This window comes from Chiloscyllium punctatum, chromosome 45 (genome assembly GCF_047496795.1).
Source record: "Chiloscyllium punctatum isolate Juve2018m chromosome 45, sChiPun1.3, whole genome shotgun sequence".
In the NCBI taxonomy this organism is placed as follows: Eukaryota; Metazoa; Chordata; class Chondrichthyes; order Orectolobiformes; family Hemiscylliidae; genus Chiloscyllium; species Chiloscyllium punctatum.
This window is the reverse complement of record NC_092783.1, coordinates 36,804,431-36,830,552: the sequence shown is the minus strand read 5'-3', so window position 1 is coordinate 36,830,552 and position 26,122 is coordinate 36,804,431. Positions and strand designations below refer to the sequence as shown.

The following is a 26,122-nucleotide window of genomic DNA, read 5'->3' as shown; positions in this document are numbered from 1 at the left end:
CCTGAGGCTAGGAATTGAGCCCAGGTCTCTGGCGCTGTGAGGCAGCAATGCTAACCATTGTGCCTATATGAATATCAGGGGAGAGCATGACAGGGGAGCAATTAGGAGAGAATTTTTAAAAATAGGTACATGGAAAGGAACTACAAAACCATCAAAGAGCATAAAATAAAATATCCAATGGACATGTAAATAATAAAAAGCATTTATGATATAAGTCGGGCCAGGAAGTAATAGGCAAGATAAACACATAGACAGTAATGACAGAAACATCAAATAATTACCATGCAATTACCATGGCTGAATCAACACCCTGAGGATTATCACTGAACTGAAACTGGATTTGCCACCTAAATACTGTGGTTTACAAGAGCACACCTGAGGCTTGGAATGCTGTGCTGAGTAATTTGCACCCTGACATATCAAAGGCTTTCCGTTATCCAGAATGAGCTTTATTGTCACATGTACTCACATGAGTACAGTGAAAAGTTTTCAAGTCATCATTTATAGCACCACCTTAGGTACAAAGATACCTCAGTACAGATTCTTTAGTACAAATTTTTAGAAACAAATTAGAAAAATAAGGAAATAAAAAGTCCAACATTGCAGACCTTTGTGCCATCTCAGGTACAAAAGTGCAAAATCTTAGGAATAAAAAGGCCAGAACAACAGTCCTTCCAATGCAGTCCTCGCCTCCAGTTCATGCCATCCCTCCCCTCCAGACTGCGCTGGACTTCAGTCAAGGCCAGGAGTCCACATTAAGGCACAAGTCCGGAGTGTGATAGCATACTCTCCATTTGCCTGGATGAGTGCAACTCAAACAACTTCCAGGAATTTCAGTACTATCCATGTCAAAATAACCAAACTTGTTTAGCATCTCATCCATTACTTTGAACATCCACAAACTCCCATCACTAATAGCAAGATGTACTGCAGCAACTCCTCAATGGTCCTTCCACAATACTTTCAAAATCCATCATTTCAATCACTAAAAATGAAGACAGTCTGTTGTTCAACAGACTTTGGAAGTGGTTAACAGTTTGAAGAATGCTGTCATTTATCTCTCTCTCAATGAGTGAAAGATAACATTTAAAGAACACCAGCTGAAGAGATATCTCAGTTAAGCAAAGTCCTTGAAAGTAGGGTCGAACATAGACAGGAAGGTGAAGAAGGCATTTGTAAAGCTTGCCTTTATTGGTCAGTGCATTGAGTATAGGAGTTGTGAAGTCATGTTGCGGCTCTACAGGACATTGGTAAGGCCATTTTTGGAATACTGCGATCAATTCTGATCTCCCTGTTAGAGGAAGGATTTTGTGAAACTTAAAGGATTCCAGAAAAGATTTACAAAGAATGTTGTCAGGTTTGGAAGATTTGAGCTATAGGGAGAGGCTGAATAGGCTGAGGCTATTTTCCTTGGAGCGTCGAGACTGAGGGACATCTTTAAAGACCTTCAGCCATGTCCAATCCATTTCCTGCCCTTCTACTCAATGCAAGCTGGAAGAACAGCATCTCATTTTCTGCTTGGGTGCCCTGCAGCTCAATATCGAATTCAATATTTTTAGGGCCTAAGCACCTTCTTCCATGTCTTTTACCCATCCCACATCCCAGGCCTTATGATCACATAGGCTGTTTATAAAATCATGAGGGGCATAGATAGGGTGATTAGCCAAGGTCTTTTCCCCATGGTAACAGAGTCCAAAATTAGAGGACATAGGTTTAAGGTGAGAGGAGAAAGACTCAAAAGGGACATAAAGGGCAACATTTTCATACAGAGTGGTGCGTGTATGGAATGAACTGCCAGAAGAAATGGTGGAGACTGGTACAACATTTAAAAGACATCTGGATGGGTATATGAATGAAAAGGGTTGAGAGAGATATGAGTCAAATGCTGGCAAATGGGACTAGATTAATTTAGGATATCTGGTTGGCATGGATGTGTTTAGACTGAAGGGTCTGTTTCAATGCTGTACAGCTCTATGGCTCTACGTATTTTCTGGGTATCAGAGAAAGTTTGAGAAATCAGTATTTTTAATCACTTCATAAATTCTGAAAGCTGAACTGTTAACTCAATTCAAGGACCTAAATCTAATTGACCTTCAACGCAAACTGAGGATTTTCGTTCAGTCTGTGACTGACAGCAATGTTAACTCATCAACAGGAAACCAAAGAAAATGGGAGGAGTTATAGTTTAAGACTCCTGATCCACAGTTTCCCCACCCCTAGATCCATCCATAATTCTTCTGCAGAACTTTGTTGTCTGTGATTGATTGTGCGCGGGATTAAGGGAATATGGCTTGATTCAGCACTGAAGCTTAGTTGAAAACCATTCTGCTGTTTATCGTAAGAATATTTTGCCTATAATAAATATTATTTGTGACTTTATTACTGTTACCAGATTCCTTAAATAACATTAAACTAATTGACAATTTTGATAACTTGATGGAATATCGAGGCTTGATTACCAGCATATTCCTCCAGTTGGAGTCATATCAAGTTAGTCATAAGTAAAGGACAAAAAAGTGTCTTAAATTATAAAACTAAAATGGCATTAGAAATAGCTAAGACTTCCTTGGAGATGGAGGAGTATCCATGGCTGGTTTACATAATTTAACAAAGGCAATGGAAATAGAATTGACAAAGGAATTAAATATGGAAATTCCTGCAAAAGCTAATGAGGCAGAGATAGTTAACATACTGGCAGAGCATTTGGGATTGGTAGAAGGGTGAAAGGGGCCAAGTACATCAAGTGGTCAGTCACTTGAGTTTATGAGAATTCAATTACAGTTAAAGCAGCTTAAAATAGGAATTAAAAGGAATGAAAGAGAAGTGGTTCTTTTAAAAAAATTGAACTCAAACAAAAATAAAGAAAGAACTTCAAAGAGAGGAGAAAGAAAAATGAGCTCTTGATAGGCTGGAATTAGTATGTCAAATGGAAAAGATATGGGAACCGTCCGCTTAAACATTGTTGTTTAAAGAAAACACCTCAGGTGTTGAGGAAGATTCTAATGAGGAAAAGCCTAGCCATAACCTAAAGTATTTCAGCAAAGAAATGTGTAAATTGGTTCTGTTTTGATAAAGCTACCTACTACAGGGGACCTCAAATGCTCGCCTTTTTTCTGAACTGAGAATTTATCACCACCATGATTGACAGGATCTTCAACCGTGTCCAATCCATTTCCCGCACTTCCAGTCAATGCAATCTCGTTTTCCGCTTGAGTACACTGTAGCCTTTAGGACTCAATATCGAGTTCAATAAGTTTAGGGCTTGAGCACTTCTTCCATGCCTTTTACCCACCCGACACCCCAAGCCTTATCATCACAAGGGTGGTTTTCATCACAGCCAACCTATTATTATCCATAAAGGTCCCCATTTATTGCCTTTCCCCAGTTGCCCTTGAGAAGGTGATGCAGAGTTGTTTTCTTGAACCAGTGCAGTCCACATGCTGTAGATTGATTCACAAAACCCTTAGGGAGAAAATTCTAGGATTTTGTCCCTGTAACAGTGAAGAAACAGCGACATATTTCCAAGTCAAGTTGAGGAGGGGAACTTGCAGGGTGATGGTGTTCCTAGTTTTCTGCTGCTCTTGTCCTTCTAGGATGGAAGAGGTTGTGGGTTTGAAAGGTACTGTCTAAGGATCTTTGATGAATTTCTGCAATGCATCTTGTAGATAGCACACACTGTTGCCACAGAGCATCGGTGATGGAGGATGTGGGTGCTTGTGGATTTGGAGCTAATCAAGCAGGCTGTTTTGTCCTGGATGTTGTCAAGCGTCTTAAGTGTTGTTGGAGCTGCACTCATCAAGCAGTCTGGGTGCAGCTTTGCTTCTTCTGCACCCAAAGTAAGTATATCTTCCTTAAGTATGGAAGCCAAATATGCACTCACCAATCCCTGTATGAATTATTCATGTACAGATCATTCTGCTATTACAGGCATTTCGTTAATACGAATACGCTATAACACGATTGACGAATTGGGAGAACTTGTTTCTAAAGCCCCAAGTTTTAAAGCAGTGTATTGGTTATAATGTGATTCTGACCTCATTAGTTTAAATAGTGCCGCCATTATGCGATTTTCTTATGGGATTGCACGAGAATGGAACTACCACACTATAGCAGAACTGACTGTAATACCATCCACTTGCAATAAGGTCCAAGAACATTCTTGCTTTCTTAATGCTTGCTGTTCCTACATGCTATTTGTGTTTCTTGTACAAATACTTTAACTGTCTCAAAGTTTCAAATCTTTAAACAAAAATCTGCTTTTCTCTTCTTACAAAATGAAGATCCTCACATTTTTCTACATTGTACTCCATTCACCGAATCTGTCTATATCTCGGTGCAGCCTGTGTCCTCATAGTTTGCATTGCCACCTAGCTGTGTATCGTCAGCAAACTTAGGTGAGACAGAGTACTGCCCAGAGGGCAGTGGAGGCCCAGTCTCTGGATTCTTTTAAGAAAGAATTGGATAGAGCTCTTAAAGATAGTGGAGTCAAGGGGTATGGAGATAAGGCTGGAACAGGATACTGATTTGGAATGATCAGCCATGATCATATTGAATGGCGGTGCAGGCTCGAAGGGCAGAATGGCCTACTCCTGCATCTATTGTCTATTGTCTAATACAGAGCAGAACAGGACATTTGGCCCTCGATGTTGCGCCGACCTGTGAACTATTCTCAGCTTGTCCCCCTCCACTATCCCATCATCAACTATGAGCTTATGCAAGGATTGTTTAAATCTCCCTAATGTGGCTGAGTTGATTACATTGGTAGGTAGGGCATTCCACACCTTTACCACTCTCTGAGTAAAGAATCTGCCTCTGACATCAGTCTTAAATTTATCACCTCTCAATTTGTAGTTATGCCCCTCGTACAAGCTGACATCATCATTCTCGGAAAAAGACTTTCACTGACTACCCTATCTAATTCTCTGATCATTTTGTATGTCTCTATCAAATCCCCTCTTAGCCTTCTTCTTTCCAATCAGAACAGACCCAAGTTTCTCAGCCTTTCCTCATAAGACCTTCCCTCCAGACCAGGCAACATCCTGGTAAATCTCCTCTGCACCTTTTCCAATGCTTCCACATCCTTCCCGAAATATGGTGACCAGAACTGTACACAATATTCCAAGTGTTGTGGCTCCGGAATTCAATCCCTCTACCAATGAAACCTAACACACCATATGCCTTTTTAACAGCACTATCAAACTGGGTGGCAACTTTCAGGGATCTGTGTACATGAACTCCAAGATCCTTCTGCACATCCAAACTACCAAGAATCTCTCCATTAACCCAGTACTCTGCCTTCCAGTTATTCTTCCTAAAGTGCATCACCTCACATTTATCTGCTTTGAACTCCATTTGCCACCTCTCAGCCCAATTTTGCAGTTTATCCAAGTCCCCCTGCAACCTGTAACATTCTTCCAAACTGTCCACTACTCCACCCACTTTAGTGTCTTCTCCAAATTTACTAATCCATCCACCTATGCCTGCGTCTAAGTCATTTATAAAAATTACAAACAGCACTGGTCCCAGAACAGCTCCTTATGGCACACCACTAGTAACCGGACACCAGGCTGAATACTTTCCATCAACCATCACTCGCTGCCTTCTTTCAGAAAGCCAGTTTCTAACCAAAACTGCTAAATCACCCTCAATTCCATGCCTCTTCATTTTCTCCATCAGCCTACCATTGGAACCTTATCAAAGGCTTTACCAAAGTTCATGTACACCATGTCAACTGCCCTACCCTCATCTACATGCTTGGTCACCTTCTCAAAAGACTCAATGAGGTTTGTGAGATACGACCTGCCATTGACGAATTGTTGCTTGCTAGATGATTATAGAACATAGAACAGTACAGCACAGAACAGGCCCTTCAGCCCATGATGTTGTGCCAACCACTGATCCTCATGTAATTTCTGTGACCATATGCATGTCCAGGAGTCTCTTAAATGTCCCCAATGACCCTGCCTCCACAACTGCTGCTGGCAACACATTCCATGCTCTCACAACTCTCTGTGTAAAGAACCCGCCTCTGACATCCCCTCTATACTTTCCTCCAACCAGTTTAAAACTATGACCCCTCGTGTTAGTCATTTCTGCCCTGGGAAATAGTCTCTGGCTATTGACTCTATCTATATCTCTCATTATCTTGTATAACTCAATTAGGTCCCCTCTTCTCCTCCTTTTCTCCAATGAAAAAAGTCCGAGCTCAGTCAATCTCTCTTCATAAGATAAGCCCTCCAGTCCAGGCAGCATCCTGGTAAACCTCCTCTGAACCCTCTCCAAAGCATCCACATCTTTCTTATAATAGGGCGACCAGAACTGGACGCAGTATTCCAAGTGCGGTCTAACCGAAGTTTTATAGAGCTGCAACAAGATCTCACGACTCTTAAACTCAATACCCCTGTTAATGAAAGCCAAAACACCATATGCTTTCTTAACAACCCTGTCCACTTGGGTGGCCATTTTAAGGGATCTATGTACCTGCACACCAAGATCCCTCTGTTCCTCCACACTGCCAAGAATCCTATCCTTACTCCTGTACTCAGCTTTCAAATTCGACCTTCCAAAATGCATCACCCTGCATTTATCCAGGTTGAACTCCATCTGCCACCTCTCAGCCCAACTCTGCATCCTGTCAATGTCCCACTGCAGCCTACAACAGCCCTCTATACTGTCAACGACACCTCCAACCTTTGTGTCACCTGCAAACTTGCTGACCCATCCTTCAATCCCCTCATCCAAGTCATTAATAAAAATTACAAACAATAGAGACCCAAGGACAGAGCCCTGTGGAACACCACTCACCACAGACTTACAGGCAGAATATTTTCCTTCTACTACCACTCGCTGTCTTCTGTTGGCCAGCCAATTCTGTATCCAGACAGCTATGTTCCCCTGAATCTCATTCCTCCTGACCTTCTGAATGAGCCTACCATGGGGAACCTTATCAAATGCCTTGCTGAAGTCTATATACACTACATCCACAGCTCGACCCTCATCAACTTTTCTAGTCACATCCTCAACGAATTCGATAAGGTTTGTGAGGCATGACCTGCCCCTCACAAAGCCGTGTTGACTGCATTTAATCAAGCCATGCTCTTCTTATCTCTTATAATCCTTTCCAAAACCTTTCCTACAACAGAAGTAAGACTCACTGGTCATCCCTACTGGCCTTCTTGAATAAGGTCACAACATTTGCAATCCTCCAGTCCTCTGGTATTAAACCTGTAGAGAATAACGACTCAAATATCAAAGACAAAGGCTCTGCTATCTCCTCCCTAGCTTCCCAGAGAGTCCTCAGATAAATCCCATCCTACCAGGGAACTTGTCTACTTTCACTCCTTTTAGAATTGATGACACCTGTTCACAACTAACCTCGATCCTTTCTAGTCTAATATCTTGTACCTCATTCTTCTCCTCTACAATATTCTCCTTTTCCTGAGTGAAAACCGATGAGAAATGTCCGTTTAGCACCTCTCCGATCTCCACAGGGTCCACAAACAACTTCCCACTTCTGTCTTTGACTGGCCCTATTCCTATCCTAGTCATCCTTTTATTTCTCACATATGTATAGAAAGCTTTAGGGTTCTCCTTTATTCTATTTGCTAAAGACTGCTCATGTCCTCCCTTTGCTCTTAACTCTCTCTTTAAATCCTTCCTAGCTGATCTGTAACTCTCCATCGCCTCATCAGCACATAAGCCTCCTTCTTCTGCTTAACAAGAGATGCAATTTCTGTAGTAAACCACAATTCCCTTACCTTATCACTTCCTCCCTGCCTGACAGGGACATATCTATCAAGGATATGCAATATCTGTTCCTTAAACCAGCTCCATATTTCCATTGTCTGCATCCCCTGCATTTTGCATGCATTTCACAACGGCAGAGACGAGGCTAATTGGTTTGTAGGTCCTTCTGTTCATTCTTCCTCTTCTTGAATAACAATGTTGTATTTGCTTATATTGAATTTGCTTGTAACATTCTAGAATCAAGAGAATTTTGCAAAATAATATCCAGTGCATCTACTATCTCTGCACCTATCCCCTTCAGAATCCTCGGGCATCAGTCATCAGATCCTGCAGATCTTTGTTTCTGGTGTACTTTTTCCTGATATTAAGCACATTAATTTCCTCAGTCTTATTAGCCATACATAATCTTCTATTTTGGATAAGCAATTTGTATCTTCCACTTTGAAGACAGTCACAAAATACTCATTCAATAACTCTGCTATTTTTTCATTTCCTGTGATAATTCATCCTTGTCTCTGCTTCTAAGAAACCAACATTTGTTTTAGCTTATTCACACCCTTTTGCAATCTTTTTAAAATATTCGTGCCTAGTTTATTTATTCAATTTTTATTCTTTTTAATCAACATTGTTCTGACCCTTAGCTTGCTCCCAAAATCTTCTGAAACCCCAGACTTGCTACTATCCTTTGCAACATTATAATTTTTTTTCCAATGCCACCCAAAACCTCCTTATTAAAATACAGATTAGATTAGATTACCTATAGTGTAGAAACAGGCCCTTCGGCCCAAAAAGTCCACACCGACCCTCGGAAGAACAATCCACCCAGACCCATTTCCCTACATTTACCCCTTCACCTAACACTACGGGCAATTTAGCATGGCCAATTCACCTAACCTGCACATTTTTGGACTGTGGGAGGAAACCAGAGCACCCGGAGGAAACCCATGCAGACACAGGGAGAATGTGCAAACTCCACACAGTTGCCTGAGGTGGGAATTGATCCTGGGTCTCTGGCACTGTGAGGCAGCAGTACTAACCACAGTGCCACCATGCTGCCAGAGAGTGGCACAGGTATAGAATGCAGAACAGTACAGTACAGGAACTGGCCCTTTGGCCCACGATGTTATGCCAAATTAACCTAATCCCTTCTATCTGCCCTTGGTCCATATCTCTCCATTCCTTTCTTATTGATGTGCTTATCTGAAAGCCCCTATTTGTATCTATCCCCACCATTACCCTTGGCAGCATGTTCCAGGCACCTACCACACTCTGTGTTAAAAAACTTGCCCCTCACATTGTCTTTGAACTTTCCCACTCACATCATATATACATGCCCCCCAGTATTAAGACATTTCAATTTTGGGATAAAGCTGATGGGCCAAATAATCTTCTGATATACTGGATGATTCTACGGAACCAATCCTTATTTATGGGACAGGAAACAATCCTTACACATGGGATTGCTACCATTGATAGATTAACACCAATGCCCCAAATCATGGTGACTGCTCGGAGGTGAATCCCTGGTTAAGTAAAGCATGCGTCACCAGAGAAAGTTAAATCAATTTTCACACCTCTACAGAAATAGGGACACCTGCTTTTGACATATCGAAAGGCAAAAGATTTACTGCCATGTGGGTGCAGCAAAAGCAACTTTGCTGTGAAGATGGAATTTTTTTTTTGAAAACTTTTGAATTGCACCACCTCCAGGTGCTTCACCAATGACCTACCCTTCATAATAAGGTCAGAAGTGGGATGTTTACCATGGAGGTTGCACAATGTTCAGCATCATTCACGACTCCTGAGGCACTGAAGCAACCCATGTCCAAATGCAGCAAGATCTGGTCGATAACCAGGCTTGGGCTGATAAATGGTAACATTCATGCCACACAAGTGCCAGGCCATGACCATCTCCAATAATAAACAATCTAACCACTGATCTCTGAAGTTCAGTTGTGTTACCATCACTGTTGATAAAGTGTGGGGCTGAGAAAAGCACAGCAGGTCAAACGCATCAGAGGAGCAGGAGAGTCAAACTTTCAGCAAGTCCTGACCTGAAACATCAACCCCTCTACTCGTCTGATGCCACTTGACCTGCTCTGCTTTGTCCAGGTCCACACTTCATCAACTCTGACTTTCCAGCATCTGCTGTCCTTACTATCACCAAGTTACCATCACTGAATGCTCAATTATCAACATCCTTGGGACTACCAATGACCAGAAACTGAACTGGACTAGCCATACAGCAACTACAAGAGTAGGTCAGAGGCAAAGAATAGCGAGTATATCATTTCATATGCCTCCCCAAAGCCTGTCTGCCATCTACAAAGAACACGTGAGGAGTGTGATGGAATACTCATCAATTTAAATTAGATTCCCTGTAGTATGGAAACAGGCCCTTTAGCCCAACAAGTCCACACCAACCCTCTGAAAAGTAACTCACCTAGACTCATTCTGGTAACTTATATTTACCCCCGACTAATGCACCTAACATTATAGGCAATTTAGCATGGCCAGTTCACCTGACCTACACTTTTGGAATGTGAGAGGAAACTGGAGCAACTGAAGGACACCCATGCAGACACAAGGAGAATGTGCAAACTCCACACAGTTGCTCGAGGCAGGAATTTAACCCGGGTCCCTGGCGCTATGAGACAGCAGTGCTAACCACTGAGCCACCGTTTGGATAAGTGCAGCTCTAACAACATTCAAGAAACTTGACAACTTTCAGGACAAAGCAGCTTACTTGATTTGCACTAAATCCACAATCATCCACTTCCACCACCAACATTCAGGAGCAGCAGTGGGTACGATCTACAAAATGCACTGCCAAAGTTCATCAAAAGTCCCTAGACAGCAGCTTTCAAACACACAGCCACTTCCATCTAGAAGGATAAGGGGAGCAGATAGATGGGAACACCATAACTCGTCCATTCCCCTCCAAGCCTCTCATCATCGTGACATAGAAATATATTGCTGTTTCTTCATTGTCATTAGGTCAAAATCCTGGAATTTCCTCCCTAACAGCATTGCATACTTGTCTATTCCAAATGCGCTGCCGCAATTTGAGAAGCAGCTCAACACTAGCTTCTAAAGGGCAACTAGGGATGGGCAATAAATGCTTGCCCAACCAACAGCACGTGCATCCCATGACCGAATACACAAAAAAAGGTGAGTTTTGAGAAGATTTGTAGCTCAGGTTGAGGTTTTGGATGTAAGTTTGCTCACTGAGCTAGAAAGCTCGTTTTCAGACTTTTCATCACCATACTAGGTAACATCATCAGTTAGCCTCTAGTGAAGCACTTGTGGTATGGCCTGCTTTTTACTTTGTGTTGGTAACATTTCCTGTAGTGATGTCATTTCCTGTTCTTTTTCTCAGGGTGTGGTAAATAGGATCCAAGCCAATGTGTTTGTTGATAGACTTCTGGTTGAAGTGCTATGCTTCTAGGAATTCTCACGTGTCTATGTGGCTTGTCCTAGGATGGGTGTGTTGTCCCAGTCAAAGTGGTGTCTGTCCTCACCTGTATGTAAAGATACTAGTGAGAGTGGGTCATGCCTTTTTGTCGCTAGTTGATGTTCATGCATCCTGGTGGCTAGTTTTCTGCCCAATGTATGTTTGTTACAGTTCTTGCAAGGTATTTTATGAATGACACTAGTTTTGCTTGTTTTCTGTGTAGGGTCTTTCAAGTTCATTAGCTGTTGTTTTAGTGTGTTGGTGGGTTTGTGGGCTTCTATGATGCCAAGAGGTCGGAGTAGTCTGGCATTATTATATATGCGATGTTTATAGTACAGGAGGCCATTTTCAACCCATTGTGGCTATGCTACTCAACAATGACTCAGCCAGACTGACTTCATTATCCAGTTCTTGCCCCATAGGCCTGGAGGCTTCTGTGACAGTATCTAAGCACAAAATCTACCAACTCAGCAAGCAAACTTACAACCTAAACCTCAACCTGAACTACAAACCTTCTCCAAAATTGCAAACAGCACCTAAGTTCTGTTAATACGTTATGATAAATTCTGACACAAACTCCCTTTCAGGCAGTGAATTCCAGACTCCCCAACACCCTCTGAGCAAAAAAAAATTCTCAAATCTCCTTGTAGTCTTCTACTTTTTACCTTAAATCTATGCCCTTTGGTCATTGAACCATCCATTACTAGAAGAAGAACTTTCCTATCTACCCTCTCATAATCCTATACACCTCTATGAGAATCCCTTTCAACCTTCCCTGCTCTCAGGAGAACAAACTGTCTTTCCAATCTTTCCTCACAGACTAAAAAACACAAGCTATTTCCCCAGTCAATTTAACAATCTCCTCCCCTCACTTCTGCGCAATTTATTTTATTCTCAAGATTCATTTGCACCAGGCCTCCAACTCCCCCAAGAAATTTTTGCTTAATGTTTAGATATTGATATAACTACTGTTAAACAGCCTATGATCTACCTTAACCAGCATTTGCTGACTCTTGCTATTTCTAACCTTCACCTAGACTGAGTCTACTTGCTGATTTTCTGAACCAAGATCCTTTCATATTAATGAGCTTATGCCAACCTTCGTCAACAGGGTTACCCCTCTGCCTGTCATGATATTTCTGATACTTGAGAATAACATTCACTTGATACAAATTTTAAAAGACCAATCTGTTGGACAGTCTGAAGTATACCAACATTGAAAGACCTGAATCTAGTGATTAGTATTCAAAGGAAATCTATTCAAAGATTGTTTAAAAGGTGAAACATAACAGTAAAACGAAAGGTCAGCCTAATTTAAAGATAAATGACCAAGATTATGTTGAACATTTAGAGTTTGTCAATCTTGACATCTGGACATTAAAATCTACACTGAAGTGTAAATCATTAGAACCAGTTATGAAATGGCACTTTTTAATATGGACATCAGAAATCCTTACTGCATGCGTTATACAGTTTTTTGTTAAAAGCCATTTATTCTTCTCCACATCAATTAAATTCCTTGTACAAAAATATAGAAAATTGCACTGTGACATTTGAACTACTGCTTTCATTGCTATTGTGGAGAAAATACTTTACATCACACTTTTTTTCAAAGTACAGTATGCAAATTTGAGTGTTTCCAATGCTATAATAAGTGATATTTGGAATGTGCTGTGTGCACACACCCAAGCTCTTGATACATGCAGGTTGGCTGAAGTATGCTTCTTCTGTTCAGATTGCCAAACTTGTAAACTTGGTGGCCTTGATAATTTGCATAATCAGATTATCCCCTTGCTCTCCCTCATCTCCAGGCCCACCCACTAGCAAAGCAATATGACTAAAAATAGGGTGGAAGCACAACTGCAGGCGTGCAAAGCCAACGGTTACAAGTCTGCAACAGTTTTTTTTTGTCTCTGCCTACTGCTCGAGTACAGAAGCAGTGAAGTCACACTGGAAAATAATCAGGAAGATTGCAAAGATAGCATGTTCTTGAGCAAGACCCCTCATGTCTTGCTACCTGGTTCATTCAGAGCTCAAGTCAGCTTCTTCAGGTATCTCTCAAAACATTTACCCTTCCCTTTGTTCTCTACACTAAGTGTATCAGGAAACCGAGGAAGACTTCCAACCATCCTCTCCTCCAGAGCACCACTTGTCCACCGCCTATAAAAAAGCATAGGCTCAGGTCTGTCGCCCTGCTGAAACTCCAGAATAAATATAAAGTTAACAAATGATCTAATGTACTGGGACTCCTTCCCTCTTAGTTTTTGATCGTTACAGATAGCAAGTGTTACCTGCTGTTGTGAAGAATATGAAGAAAATTCAAAAACAAGCTGGAGATAATTACAGTGAATGTGGCATTAAATAATAAACTACAATGATTTCAAATTTTGACAAGTGTTATGAATTTTTGTCCTGTTTAAATCACAGCCCCTTAATAGTTCATTTGATGGTCACACAATATAAGTGAAAAACATTTGTCATTTAATCTTAGATTTGAGCTTTGAATTTTAAGATGAGAAAGAATTCTCTCTTTTGTCAAAACTGTAAATTTATTAACAAACACGAATAGATAGTAATCTTTGGCAGGTTTAAATTATAGTGGACAACTGTTTCAACAGTTGCTAATTAGCTTCTTGAAAAGATCGGTTGGACTTATTTGAAGTATGTTTAAAGTTTAGCTTGTAGTTCATATCTGACTGAATATATTCAAAATGAAAATTGAAAATTAATATCACTTCAGGTGTTTGGTGCAAGAAATAATTGAGTGGATCCTAATTTTAAGAATGTGAAAAATGGTGGGGAGAAACAGATACCAGACCATCAAATCTGTCCTATACAGTTGTGATGTCTTGTATTTGAAAATATATGCACTCCCAGCCATATCTGGAAGTCATTTGTGAGAGACAAATAAAATTTAAAGTACTGTCCATTTGGGGAAATGAAATCTGGAAAATTCCACTGCAACTAGCTTAGGTATTCAAAACGAATCCAGACAGCACTTGGGCCCTGATTAATATTATAAAGTACTTACCTCTTTTATGAGGTGACTTCCATCCCAGCCAGAAAAGGGCCTGGCTTTTGCTTGAAAGAATGAACATAATTTTTTTTAAAAAAAGAGTCATATTTTGTCATGGGAGCTTCAACAAATGCCCAATGATGCTGATAACAGCAACTACATTTCAGCAGGAGAGAAGAAATCGACTCAAAGTCATTGAGACTAAAAGTTACTAAACGAAGCTTAGTAATTAAAATTGGGAACTATTAATTTCTAGTTTGTCACATTTAATTCTCAGGAGAAAATATAGCCTCAGACAGTTGGATTGTAATAGATCAGAGGTAAAAGTACAATTTTGCAAGAGTCAATTCTCAATTTTCTCAACCATTACAGCTTCTTATAAACAGTACTAGAAAGCAAATAATCTTACTTTCTACAATAAATACAACATGAACATCTTGTGTTTCACAGTGGACACGCAGCTAATTTTAGGTCCCTAAGTAAGTCAACATCATTGATATAATAGCCTGAATACATTAAAAACCAAAATCATAAAATGTAATAAAAAATGTTTTAAACTTGTACTACACAGTATACACAGGTCACAAGTCCACTGCATTTTAACAGAACAAATACTTTCAAACGTCAAATGGTATTGTTTCTCAAATAAATTACAGTGTGTGCGTACAAAACCCATTACCATCACAGAGAAGCTAAAGATTCAGATCTGCAGCCTTGAATAATTTACTGTGTAACAATATAATACAATTATATACATGGTTTTTCTTCCCCTTGGCTTCCACACAAAAGGCATTATAAACACTATGAACAGGATTTGTGTCTGTAAATTTAAAGCATGATCTATGTTTAAATGAAGTAAACATGGCAAGAAACAAGCCAAAGAAAGGCCGTATAAGAATTGGCAGTGACAGAGGCTGTGTGTTTATCTGCTTAAGAGTATGAAAAAATAAAGAAAAGACATTTAGTTTTTACAATGAGCAGAAATTAAGGTCTTTGATGCCTGATGTCACATCATACAATCTCCTTCAGCAACTTTGGTTATGTTTTATAACAGTCACATGTAGTTTGAGGTGAGAAAGCCATGCTCTCCACGTACTCTACTCAAATGGATCATTGCTCGATCGTAAGCAATTTGAACAGATTTTCGAATGCTTGATTTACGCCCTTCCATCATTTTCAGTTTGTCCACTGTATCATCAATGCCAAGAGCAAGTAATTTTGAACGGGGAAGCCATTGCCTGTTGGTGAATACGTTACAGTAATAGGTTAGAAACCATACAATCAAATAAAGCAGAAATTACAGATTAAATTAGATTACTTAGTGTGAAAATAGGCCCTTTGACACAAGTCCACACCAATCCGCCGAAGCACAACCCACCCAAACCCATTCCCCTACATTTACCCCTTCACCTAACGTTACAGGCAATTTAGCGTGGCACATTTAACCTGCACATTTTTGGATTGTGGGAGGAAACCGGAGCACCCGGAGGAAACCCACGCAGACACAGGGAGAAAGGCAACTCTCTGTGTGGAGTTTGCACAGAGGCGGGAATTGAACCCGGGTCTCGGGCACTTTGAGGCAGCAGTGCTAACCACTATGCCACCGTGCTGCCAGAGAGTGGCACAGGTATAGAATGTCTAATTACCAATAATAATGGCTTGAAACTACATAATTAAATTTCACACTTCATGTACAAGTGTTTGCTAGACTTGTATCATCAGGGGTCTCTTTTTGCACAAAATCCATATTTAACCTAAAAGGCTGACGCACATAGCAAAACTGTCTGCTAATGTGGGCTGAGAACTTAATTCAGTTTATATCAGAAAGCATGCCACAGGTAACGTGCAGGAACAAAAATCAAGTATGAAAACGGACAACTTCGCTGCACACTGTAGACTTTAGATGCAATTAATTACACATAGGATTGGTTATGCAGCAACCTTTGTTAGTGTTCTTAAATATTTTGGTTTTCCAGAATGTCCTGATCAGATTACAGCAATTGCTTTTTCATTAAATACAACCAGAGAATCAATATGCATCTTTAAAATTCCAAAGTTTTGTTTATGATTAGCAAGACTGATTATTTACAGGGAACAGAAATCGACAGCTTGTCAAATTGTCACATACATCTGACAGCAGTCACCTGAGCAACATACAGAGTGCTGGCTGTGTATTTTCAGAGTCTGCTACTTGACTGAGCTCTTCCCTCAAGAACTGGGGGAATGCAGCCAAATTCAAACATCAAAATAACAGGGCTCTGGATGAAAATGCACATGAAGTTATTTAAGACATGAAAATCAACAATATAGGTATGAGAGAGACTTAAATACTGAATGAATAAATGTAAAAAAGGATAATAAATAATCCACTAATACACAAATCTACAGATCAAAACTTTTCCATTTACCACGTCCTTTTGTTGTCAAAAAACAATACGAGGTAAAGTTTCTCTCCAGCTTCTGCATGCATCTGTTCTCCTAGCTTTACTACATCCAACGGAGGTACAGGTATTGGGACACCATTGTGGTACAATCCATCTCGAGGCATATTAGGATCAATGATCTATAAAGTAAAACATTACAGGAAATAAAGGCAAAACATTTTGTATTTGCAAAGCACCTGTCATGATCTCAGGACATTGCAAAGCGCTTCACAGCCAAGGAAGTACCTCTGAGGTGGAGTCACTGTTGTAACATGTGCAAATTTACACACAGCAAGGTCCCACAAACAGCAATGAGATAACTGGCCAATTAATCGTTTTTTTCATGGTGTTGATCAAGGAACAAACATTGGCCAGGATATCAGGCGAATCCCCTTGCTCTTCTTTAAAACAGTACTATGGAATCGTTTACATCAACCTGAGAGCGTAGACAGGGGGGTTAGTCAAAAGTCTGATATAAAGACCTCAAACAGTGCAGCACTTCCAAAGCACAACTGAAGTATCAGCCAAGTTAGCCTCAAAACTCTGGTATGGACCATGAATCACAACCATTGCCTCAGAAGCAATGTTATCATTGAGTTAATTCTGAGGCCTTCCAAGTAAAATATTCAATTGAACAAAGGTACTTATGCAAATCTGAGGCAACAGGTGCTACCAGACCCAGGTTCTCGCTCAGCCTGGATTAATCATTTTCATGCAATTTAGTTTTGTTTTACAACTGACATCCATCCAATGAATTCATAAAACTGCAGACTCAACTATATGAGCAAAATGAAAGTAGAATCTCAAACTGTGAGGGGCAACGTTTTCACATAGAGGGTGGTATTTGTATGGAATGAGCTGCCAGAAGAAGTGGTGGAGGCTGGTACAATTGCAACATTTAAAAGGCATCTGGATAACTATGAATAGGAGGGGTTTGGAGGGATATGGGCCAGGTGCTGGCAGGTGAGACTAGAATGGATATCTAGTCGGCATGGACAAGTTGGACTGAAGGGTCTGATTCCGTGCTGTACATCTCCATGACTCTAATTAAAATAAGTGGACCTATTTCCATTAGCTCAAATCAAGTTATAGAACTTACGACACAGAAACAGTCCATTCAGCACAACCATAGTCTGTTGGTATTTATTTTTCCACACAAGCAGTAATCTTATTCCTTTGTGCCCAATGATTCCATATTCCTTTTCCCCATCAAACGCCAAACAGCATATTGTATCATTTTTATTAAAAATATATTTTTGGCAAACATTCTTTAGTTTTTACACAAATGTTGCATTTCAATTTGATTATATCACTGAGTACCTTGCATGTAAGATTACGAAGAAAGTTATATGTGGTCTTTGAATCTCTTACAGATTTCCAGGAAGGTGACTTCTGAGCATAAAGTAACAGAATAATCAATTCTTATGATCCCATCTTCAATCACTGAGTCCAAATGGTACAGTCCCCAGCATCTCTACCCTTTGTGACTTTCATCTTGCGCTCTGTCCTAAATTTCCTACATTTAGTCTTATGTCTATCTTTCGTCATTCCAATTTGTCCAGTCACTGCAAACTCTTTCTTTATATTGTCAGATTTGTATTATATTACACAGTCTCTACTTCTAGTAGGAACCATCCTCTAAATTCCTCTGTTGTTGAAAACAACTACAATTTGGCCCATTGGTAGGAGAGACTAGGACCTAAGGGCACAGCCTTAGAGCAAAGAGAAGATCTTTTAGAATGGAGATAAGGAGAAACTTTTTCAACCAGACAGTGGTGAATTTATGGAATTCACAGCCACAGAAAGCTGTGGAGACCAGGTCACTGAGTATATTTAAAAACTGAGATGGATAGTTCTTGATTGTCAAGGGGATCAACAGTTCCAGAGAGAAAATGGGAGAATGGAGTTGAGAAACTTATCAGTCATGACTGAATGGTGGAGCAGACTCAATGAGCTGAATAGCCTAATTTCTGCTCCTATGTCTTATGGTCTAGTTTGTGTGACATAAATCATCCAAAACTCCAGTCCCTCTAATCTCTCCTGCCATTGTGCAGACCTCCAGGTTCCACCTACAGCAACGACTTTCAAAACCAGAGGTCAATATGTCCACATATTGACAGGCATGCACAGATCCTATGAGCAGTTGTAACATGGATCAAAAGGCTAAACAACTGCTTTGAATCTGCCAGTCATTTCAGTTCAGGTCTTGAAGCTAATAAGTAGTTTTATTCATTTTACATCGGTTGCTTGGAAAAAGATATGGTGTTTGATTTTCAAGTACTTAACTGGGAAGCAAATTTGACTTACCAATGCTGGATAAGAAGGGTATCCTCTGCATTTGGCCCAAACCAGTTCCAGAGGCTCTAAAATAGCATCATTCTCAAAGGGTGTCCAGACACCTCTCCCTAACAAAAACAAAACAATTAAAAACGTTTTAATCTGTTATGGTTTAAATTCAGAAATTTTAAAAATATGTACCAGCCATTTTGCAAATACAGTGTACAATACACCTCAGAAAAACCTCAAATTAAACCAGTATATTTCACATAAAATTCAATTTTTTTTCAATTTCCTTTGTTTGAATTGTAAGGCACTCTTCCATTACTATATTTTAGAAGTGCTGGAAATATTTATTTTAATATGTTATTGTTGGAAAGATGGGCCAATGGACTTACATTCAGATAATAAGCTGGATTTGTTTTTAAAGAAAAAGGAAATATTTTATACTTAAGTAAGAAATGAGTTTCTAAGGTTAGTCTTTTTATAGGAAGTAGGTGGTTGACTTTATGAGTAACAAATTCTGAGAAGCTGAAATCAATCCTCTCCTATTACCTTGCTAACACGGCTATTACATTGGAGACTGCTCCGACTGACCTCATCCTAAAAACTGAGCCAAAAGGATTTTCATTATTAAATTTATTTCTATAAATAAATAGCCTTCATTGACACTGACACTAATTACATACATGTAAATCGCTAAGTTTAGTAAATACATGAAGACAAAAGCCCTATAAAAAAACTTACATAATTTCAGTCCCCCACCCAGAGTACAGAAAAAAGAACTGGTACAATGTACAGCAGAAGCCAAGCACTGAATGTGTACTTAATTCCATAAAAATTAATATCCTCTTCATCTTCAGAACTAAATGGACGAGCAACATCATTAGCATTCACATCATTGCACAAATATTCATTTTCAATGTCATCAAGTGCATATGATATTCCATGACATTTCTTCAATGATTGGATGACATTCCCCATTCTAAGTTCAGGCCTCTCCAACCCACTTACACAAGTGGGTTGTGACCAGAAGCATGTGCTTCCAAACTTGGTAAATGTTTGCTCTTGTCTGATCATCTATTCACTCCACCTTTTTTTCTCCTCTCATGTTGAGCATTTGTTTAGAGAGACATTGAATGGTTAAACAAGGCAAGGATGTTTCAACCACCAGGAATCACTGCAATGTCACTTTTCTCACAACCCAAATTCAGCAACATCATTATTGATAAGATGCAACCCGAACATGTCCCAGGTGAGCAGACCATTTTAATGTAATAATCCTGGTCAGATGCTCCAAAAACATGCCTTAGCCATATTTTCAAGCCATCGTCATCCATTAAACCATTATTGTCAATATTGGTGGCTACTCCTTTCAATAATTGTTGTTTTAGAAGGAGTTCTCTCTTGAATATCATAGTTGGCTTGAACTTTGTCTTGTCGGACATACAGGTGGGCACAACCCTTTCTCTTTTCATGGCCAGTTATTTTTATTAACACTGTTTTCTCTTTACTTACTGTTTGATTGGCTCATATCACAAAATTCATGGAAGTCCCATGCATGTCCATCATATAGGCTAATTTGTATCTATTATTTTCTCAGTGTTTGATTATAAAATGGCAAAATGAGTTTTGTTAGAAAATGCTGAGATATTTGGTCTTCTGTCACAATACAACGTTGTTTTACTTCATACTTCTGGTTTAACATCAAGGGATAGCTTTGAAAACTGAAATGCTTAATGTTCTTGCCTGCTTTAGGGTGAAGATTTAACAAATCCTCAACAAACCCAAGAGTCCAGTCTGTCTATTTTCATTGATGCATTTTGGAACATTGTCTTCCAACTGTGGTACATGCCAGCACTCACCTATTTGCGCGTTTATTCTCGGACAGCTCCCTAAGCTTTGCAGAGAGCTTCCTCCAATACCCTGAATTTCCTAGCTGCATCATAATTATTTGTCTGCCCTATCCGGCTCAATACCTTGAAGTATTGACTGGGCTATGTACCTACCATTCTTTCTTGATAATTTGTTCCCACATAAGAGGCTAGGATTGGCAGGAATACAGGACACATCAATCAAGTGATAGCCTTGAAAATATGTATTGACTTGAACAGCTGCTGAAAATGGGAGCCCCTTCTACGATGTTACCATGGAAATTTGCTTTAAGATGCATTGGCTTAAGTAGGAAGTGGATGGTAAGTAAAGTAGAAATAAGGACCCTCAAGCTGACCCTACCATCAAAAAGATCATTGTTGAACTGCTGCAGGTCTCAACTTCTTTTGTGCCAGCCCTCAACTCCTCAATATTTCAAACATCTATTTATATCCTCATTAAATACTCCCAATGATCAAGCCTCCACAACTCTCTGAAACAGAGAATTCCAGGCATTTAATAGCCCCTGGAAGAAATTCCTTCCCAAACCCAGTTTTAAATGAATGTCCCTTAATTCTATAGCTATGCCCCCAAGCTCGAGACTCCCCCACCATAGAAACATCTTCTTAACATTTACCCTGCCAAGCCCCCTCAGAATCTTGTATGCTTCAACAGGATCACCACTCATTATTTTAGTCTCTAATGAATAAAAAGCCTAACTTGTTCAGCTATTCTCAATAAGTCAACCCCTTCATCACAGGAATCAGCCGAGTGAATCTTTTACAAACTACCTCCAATGCCAGTACATCCTTTCTTAAATACAGGAACTAAACTGTACAGAGCACGCAAGATGGCGTCACCAATCCCTGTACATTTCTACCAAGATTTTCTCATTTTTGAACTCGAAACCCCAACAATAAAGACTAAAATTCATTACTTGGTGCACCACCATATTGATGTGTGTTAATGTACAAGAACATTCAGATTCCTCTGCATATAAATTTTTGGAGTTTCTCTCCATTCATATAATAGTTTGCCTTTTGATTCTTCCTACGAAAGCATATGACTACACACTTTAAGCTGAACTCTATTTGCCAAGTTTTTATGCACTCACTCAACCAATTTCTAACTCCTTGCAGATTATCCTCAATATTAGTAAAGTGACAGAAGGTCTCATCAACAGTGCTATCAAGCAGCACTGGCTCAATGATGCCCAGTTTGGGTTCTACTAGGGCCACTCAACTCCTGATCTCATTGCAGCCTTGGTCAAACATGGACAAAAGAACTGAATTCTAGAGGTGAGATTGAAAGTGACAGCCTTGACATCAAGACAGCCTTTGACGGAGTGCAGTATCAGGCTGTTCTAGCAAAACTAGAACCAATGGGTATCAAAGAGCAAATTCTCCAATAGTTTGCAACAGACCTGGCATATCATCTAGCTTCAGGACATATCTACAGGAGTACCTCAGGATAGTGTCCTGGGCCCTAACATCTTTAACTGTTTCATCAACAACATTCCCACCATCGTAAAGTTAGAAATGGGAATGCTTGCTGATGATTGCCTAACGTTTAGCGCATTTGCAATTCGTCAGATACTGAAGTTGCCCATGTTTTAATGCAACAAGATCTGGACAACATCCAGGCTTGGGCTGACAGGTAGCAAGCAACATTCCTGTCACACAAATGCTGTTTATGACCATCACCAATAAGTAATAATCTAAACATCACCCCTTCACATTCAAAGGTATTACCATCACTGAATCCCCTCACTATAAACATTCTTGGGGTTACTATTGATTACAAACTCAACCAGACCTGCCACATAAACATGGTGGTTACAAGAGCAAGTCAGAGGCTAGGAATACTGCAGCCAGTAACTCACCTTGACTCTCCAAAGCCTGTCCATCATTTACAAGACACAAGTCTGAAATGTGATGGAATACTGGTGCAGTTCCAGGAACACTCAAGAAGTTTGACATCATCTGGGACAAAGCAGCTCACTTGATTGACACCACACCCACAAACTTTACTCCCTCTGCTACTGATGCTCAATTATCTACAAGATGTATTGCAGAAATCCACCAAAGATCTTCAAATAGCACCTTCCAAACCCACAGCCACTTCCACCTAGAAGGGCAAGACAGCCTATATGTGGGAATACCATCACCATCTGCAAGGTGCCCTCAAAGCCACTCACCATTCTGACATGGAAATATATCACCATTCTTTCACTAGGTTAAAATCGTGGAACTCCCTCCTTAACAACATTGAGAGTCAAATCATAGCATGTGGACTGCAGCTGTTCGAAAATGCAGCTCACCATCACCTTCTCGAGGGCAATTAGGGACAGGCAATAAATGCTGGCCAGCCAGTGATGCCCACAAATTAACTTTTAAAAAGATTCCTTATGTTCTTATTACAACATGCCCTCCCACCTATTTTTGTGATATCACCAAATCTGGATACATTATACCCTGTCCATCCTCCAAATCCTTAGTATAGATGGTAAATTATACAGGGACCAACCCCTTTGGCACACCACCAGTTACATCTTTCTAGCTTAAAGAATGCCCAGTAATTCCAAATCTCTAATTTTGGAGTGCAAACTAATTCTCAAATCATGCTAATACATTACCCCTAACATTGAGAGTTCCTATTTTGTGCAATAACCTTAATGTGACATCTTCTAGAAATTCAAATTTGAGTTATCTTTTGTCAGCTCTGCTTGACTCAAATAACTCTCTTTCACAAAGCCATGCTAACTGTTTCATTATGTTAAGGTTCTCTAAATGACTTATTTCTTCATGATAATGTCATCTAATATCTGCCTTTGGGAAGATGATAAACTAACTAGCCCATGTGTTCTTATTTTCTGTTTCCCTCCCTTCTTGAACAGGGGTGGCACATTAGCGGTTGTCCAATCCTTTGGAATCCTACAAGAATTCACTAAGTTCTGAAATAGTTTGACCAATGACTCCACTATCTCTGCAGCCACTTCTTTTAAAACCCCATAAATGGGCACTTTGTCCCTTGTGAAATGGACTATTGCCTGATTTTTTTTCCATTAGAACCTTGCTTATGTTATTTTTGAGATGATCACAATGTCCTTTGAAGACCAATGCAAAATACTAGCTGAAATTATCTGTCATTTCTGTTTCCTATTATTAATTCCTCAGTAACATCCTTCGAGGGTTCCACACTTACTTCAGCTACTTTACTTTTTATATACCCGTGAGCTCTTGCTGTTTGCTTTTATAGGGCATGCCAATTTATCTTCATAATAAATTTTCTTTCTCTTTATTCGCTTTTTAGTCAACTACTTCTAGATTCTAAAAGAAGTCTCAATCCTCTGATCCGCCACTTATTTTTTACCACGTTGTACACCTTCGATTTTGATTGGATATTTTCCTCGACCAACTTGTTAACTGCAGGTAGTTAACTTCTCATCAAGTTCGTTTTTTGAAAAATAAATTTTGACTTTGTGTTATAAAATATATACAGAAGTGTCTGCTACTAATCATCCAATGACTTTCTCTTTAATTTCTTTTCCCAGCCACTTCAGACAACTCAACAATTCCTCCATAATTGCCCTTAATTAAACTGAGGACATTGTCTTGAGATCAAAGTTGATCTCTCTCCAAGAAGAGCCTTAACCACGAGATCTCTTATTAATGGTACCACACATTAAACATTACTACATCTAAATGAGCCAGTTCTGGGTAGGTTTTGCAAAGTACTGCTCTAATAAGCAATCCCTGATGCACTCCACAAATTTGTCTTCCAATGTTACCCCTGCCCAATTATCCAATTAAAGATTTTTTAAAGAATTCATTTGTGGAATGTGAACATCGCTGGGTGGCCAGCATTTATTGTCCATCCCTAGTTACCATTGAGAAGGTGGTGACAAACTTCCTTCTTCAACCACTGCAGTCCATCTGCTACGTGTTGACCTGCAATTCTATTCGGGAGGGAATTTCAAGATTTTGGCCCAACGACAGCCGAAGAGTGGCAATGATGAGTGGCTTAGAGGGTAACTTTCCAGATCATTGTGTTCCCACACACTTGCTGCCTTTGTCCTTCTAGATGTAAGTAGTTACAGGCTTGGAACATGCTCTTTGAGGATCTTTGATAAATTTCTGCAGCAGATCTTGTGCATAGTGCACACTGCGGCTCCTGTGCATCAGTGCAGAGTGAATGTTTATGGATATGGTGCCAGTTAAGCAGGCTGCTGGGTCCTGGATGGTGTCAAGCTTCTAAACAGTTGTTAGAGCTGCATCCATCTAAGCAATTGGGGAGTATTCCATGCACATCTGACTTGTGCCATGTAGATAATAGACAGGTTTTGGGGAGTTAAATGCTGCAGTATTCCTAGCCTGTAACCTGCTCTTGAAGCCACTGTGTTCATGTGGCAGGTCCAGTTGAGTTTGTGGTGAATGGTAACCCAAGGATGTTGATAGTGGGGAATTTAGTGATGTTAGCACCAGTGAATGTCAAGGGGCGGTGTTTAGATTGTTTCTTATTGGTGATGGTCATAGCCTGGCATTTGTGTGGCGTGGATATTATACTTGCAACTTGTCAGCCCAAGCCTGGATATTGTCCAGATCTTGCTGCATTTGAACATGGACTGCTTCAGTATCCTAGGATTGCCTAATTTATATTTTGTCCTCCAATGAGTGAACTCTTCAGGAGCTTATATATAGGATACCCACCCATGACCTCTACTCAAACCAATCTATTGCATCTCCTATAATCATCCATTGCACAGATAACATTGTTTATTCACAAAGCTTATCCACACTTTTCCTCTTTACCTATTCTTGTGGAATGTTGAATATCCTTGAATATTGAGTTTCCAGTCTTGGTCACCCTGCAACCACATTTCTGTAATAGACTAGTAGTAAGTATAATAGTATCAAGTCATATTCATTTATTTCCATTTGTGCCATTAAGTTTCAACTCATTTCCTTGTTATAAATGCATGCATGCATTCAGATAAACAGCCTTAAGGTTTGACTTTTAAGTATTACTCTGGTTCTAATTTCGACTGCACTCTTTGGTATATATTTTCTATCCCGTCCTGACATACTTTACCATTCATGTCTTCACCAATCCTTCAACTCTGGTCTCTCATTTCTTGTGATTTTTAAAGTTCCTTTCAATTGAACCCTGTTCCCCACTAATTACTGTAGAGCCCAATCTACAACCCTAATTATATGGAACAACTCTGTCTTTCCCCAGTACTGGTCCTCCATGAATTGAAACCCATTTCTCCCAGACGAACTTTTGAGCCATGTATCTAACTCTCTAATCTTATGTGAGTAAACTTAAAAAGAG

The 26,122-nt window shown here is 39.9% G+C and overlaps 1 protein-coding gene across 4 annotated transcripts in view; it reads right to left on the bottom strand.

Annotated features, from left to right (window-relative positions):
- Positions 1-14,465: 14,465 nt before the first annotated feature.
- The window catches only part of brpf3b (bromodomain and PHD finger containing, 3b), an 84,736-nt gene continuing 73,079 nt past the window's right edge, over positions 14,466-26,122 (bottom strand). For 3 of the 4 annotated variants that reach the window (XM_072563563.1, XM_072563564.1, XM_072563565.1), the window contains exons 11-13: positions 18,947-19,044; positions 16,625-16,779; positions 14,466-15,454 (exon numbers count right to left, since the gene is read on the bottom strand). In XM_072563563.1, coding sequence (XP_072419664.1) covers positions 15,271-15,454; positions 16,625-16,779; positions 18,947-19,044 — 437 coding nt within the window. In that variant the 3' untranslated portion in view covers positions 14,466-15,270. Of the gene's footprint in view, positions 15,455-16,624; positions 16,780-16,885; positions 17,076-18,946; positions 19,045-26,122 lie in introns of those variants that run through there. The other variant, XR_011955391.1, reaches the window with a different exon arrangement.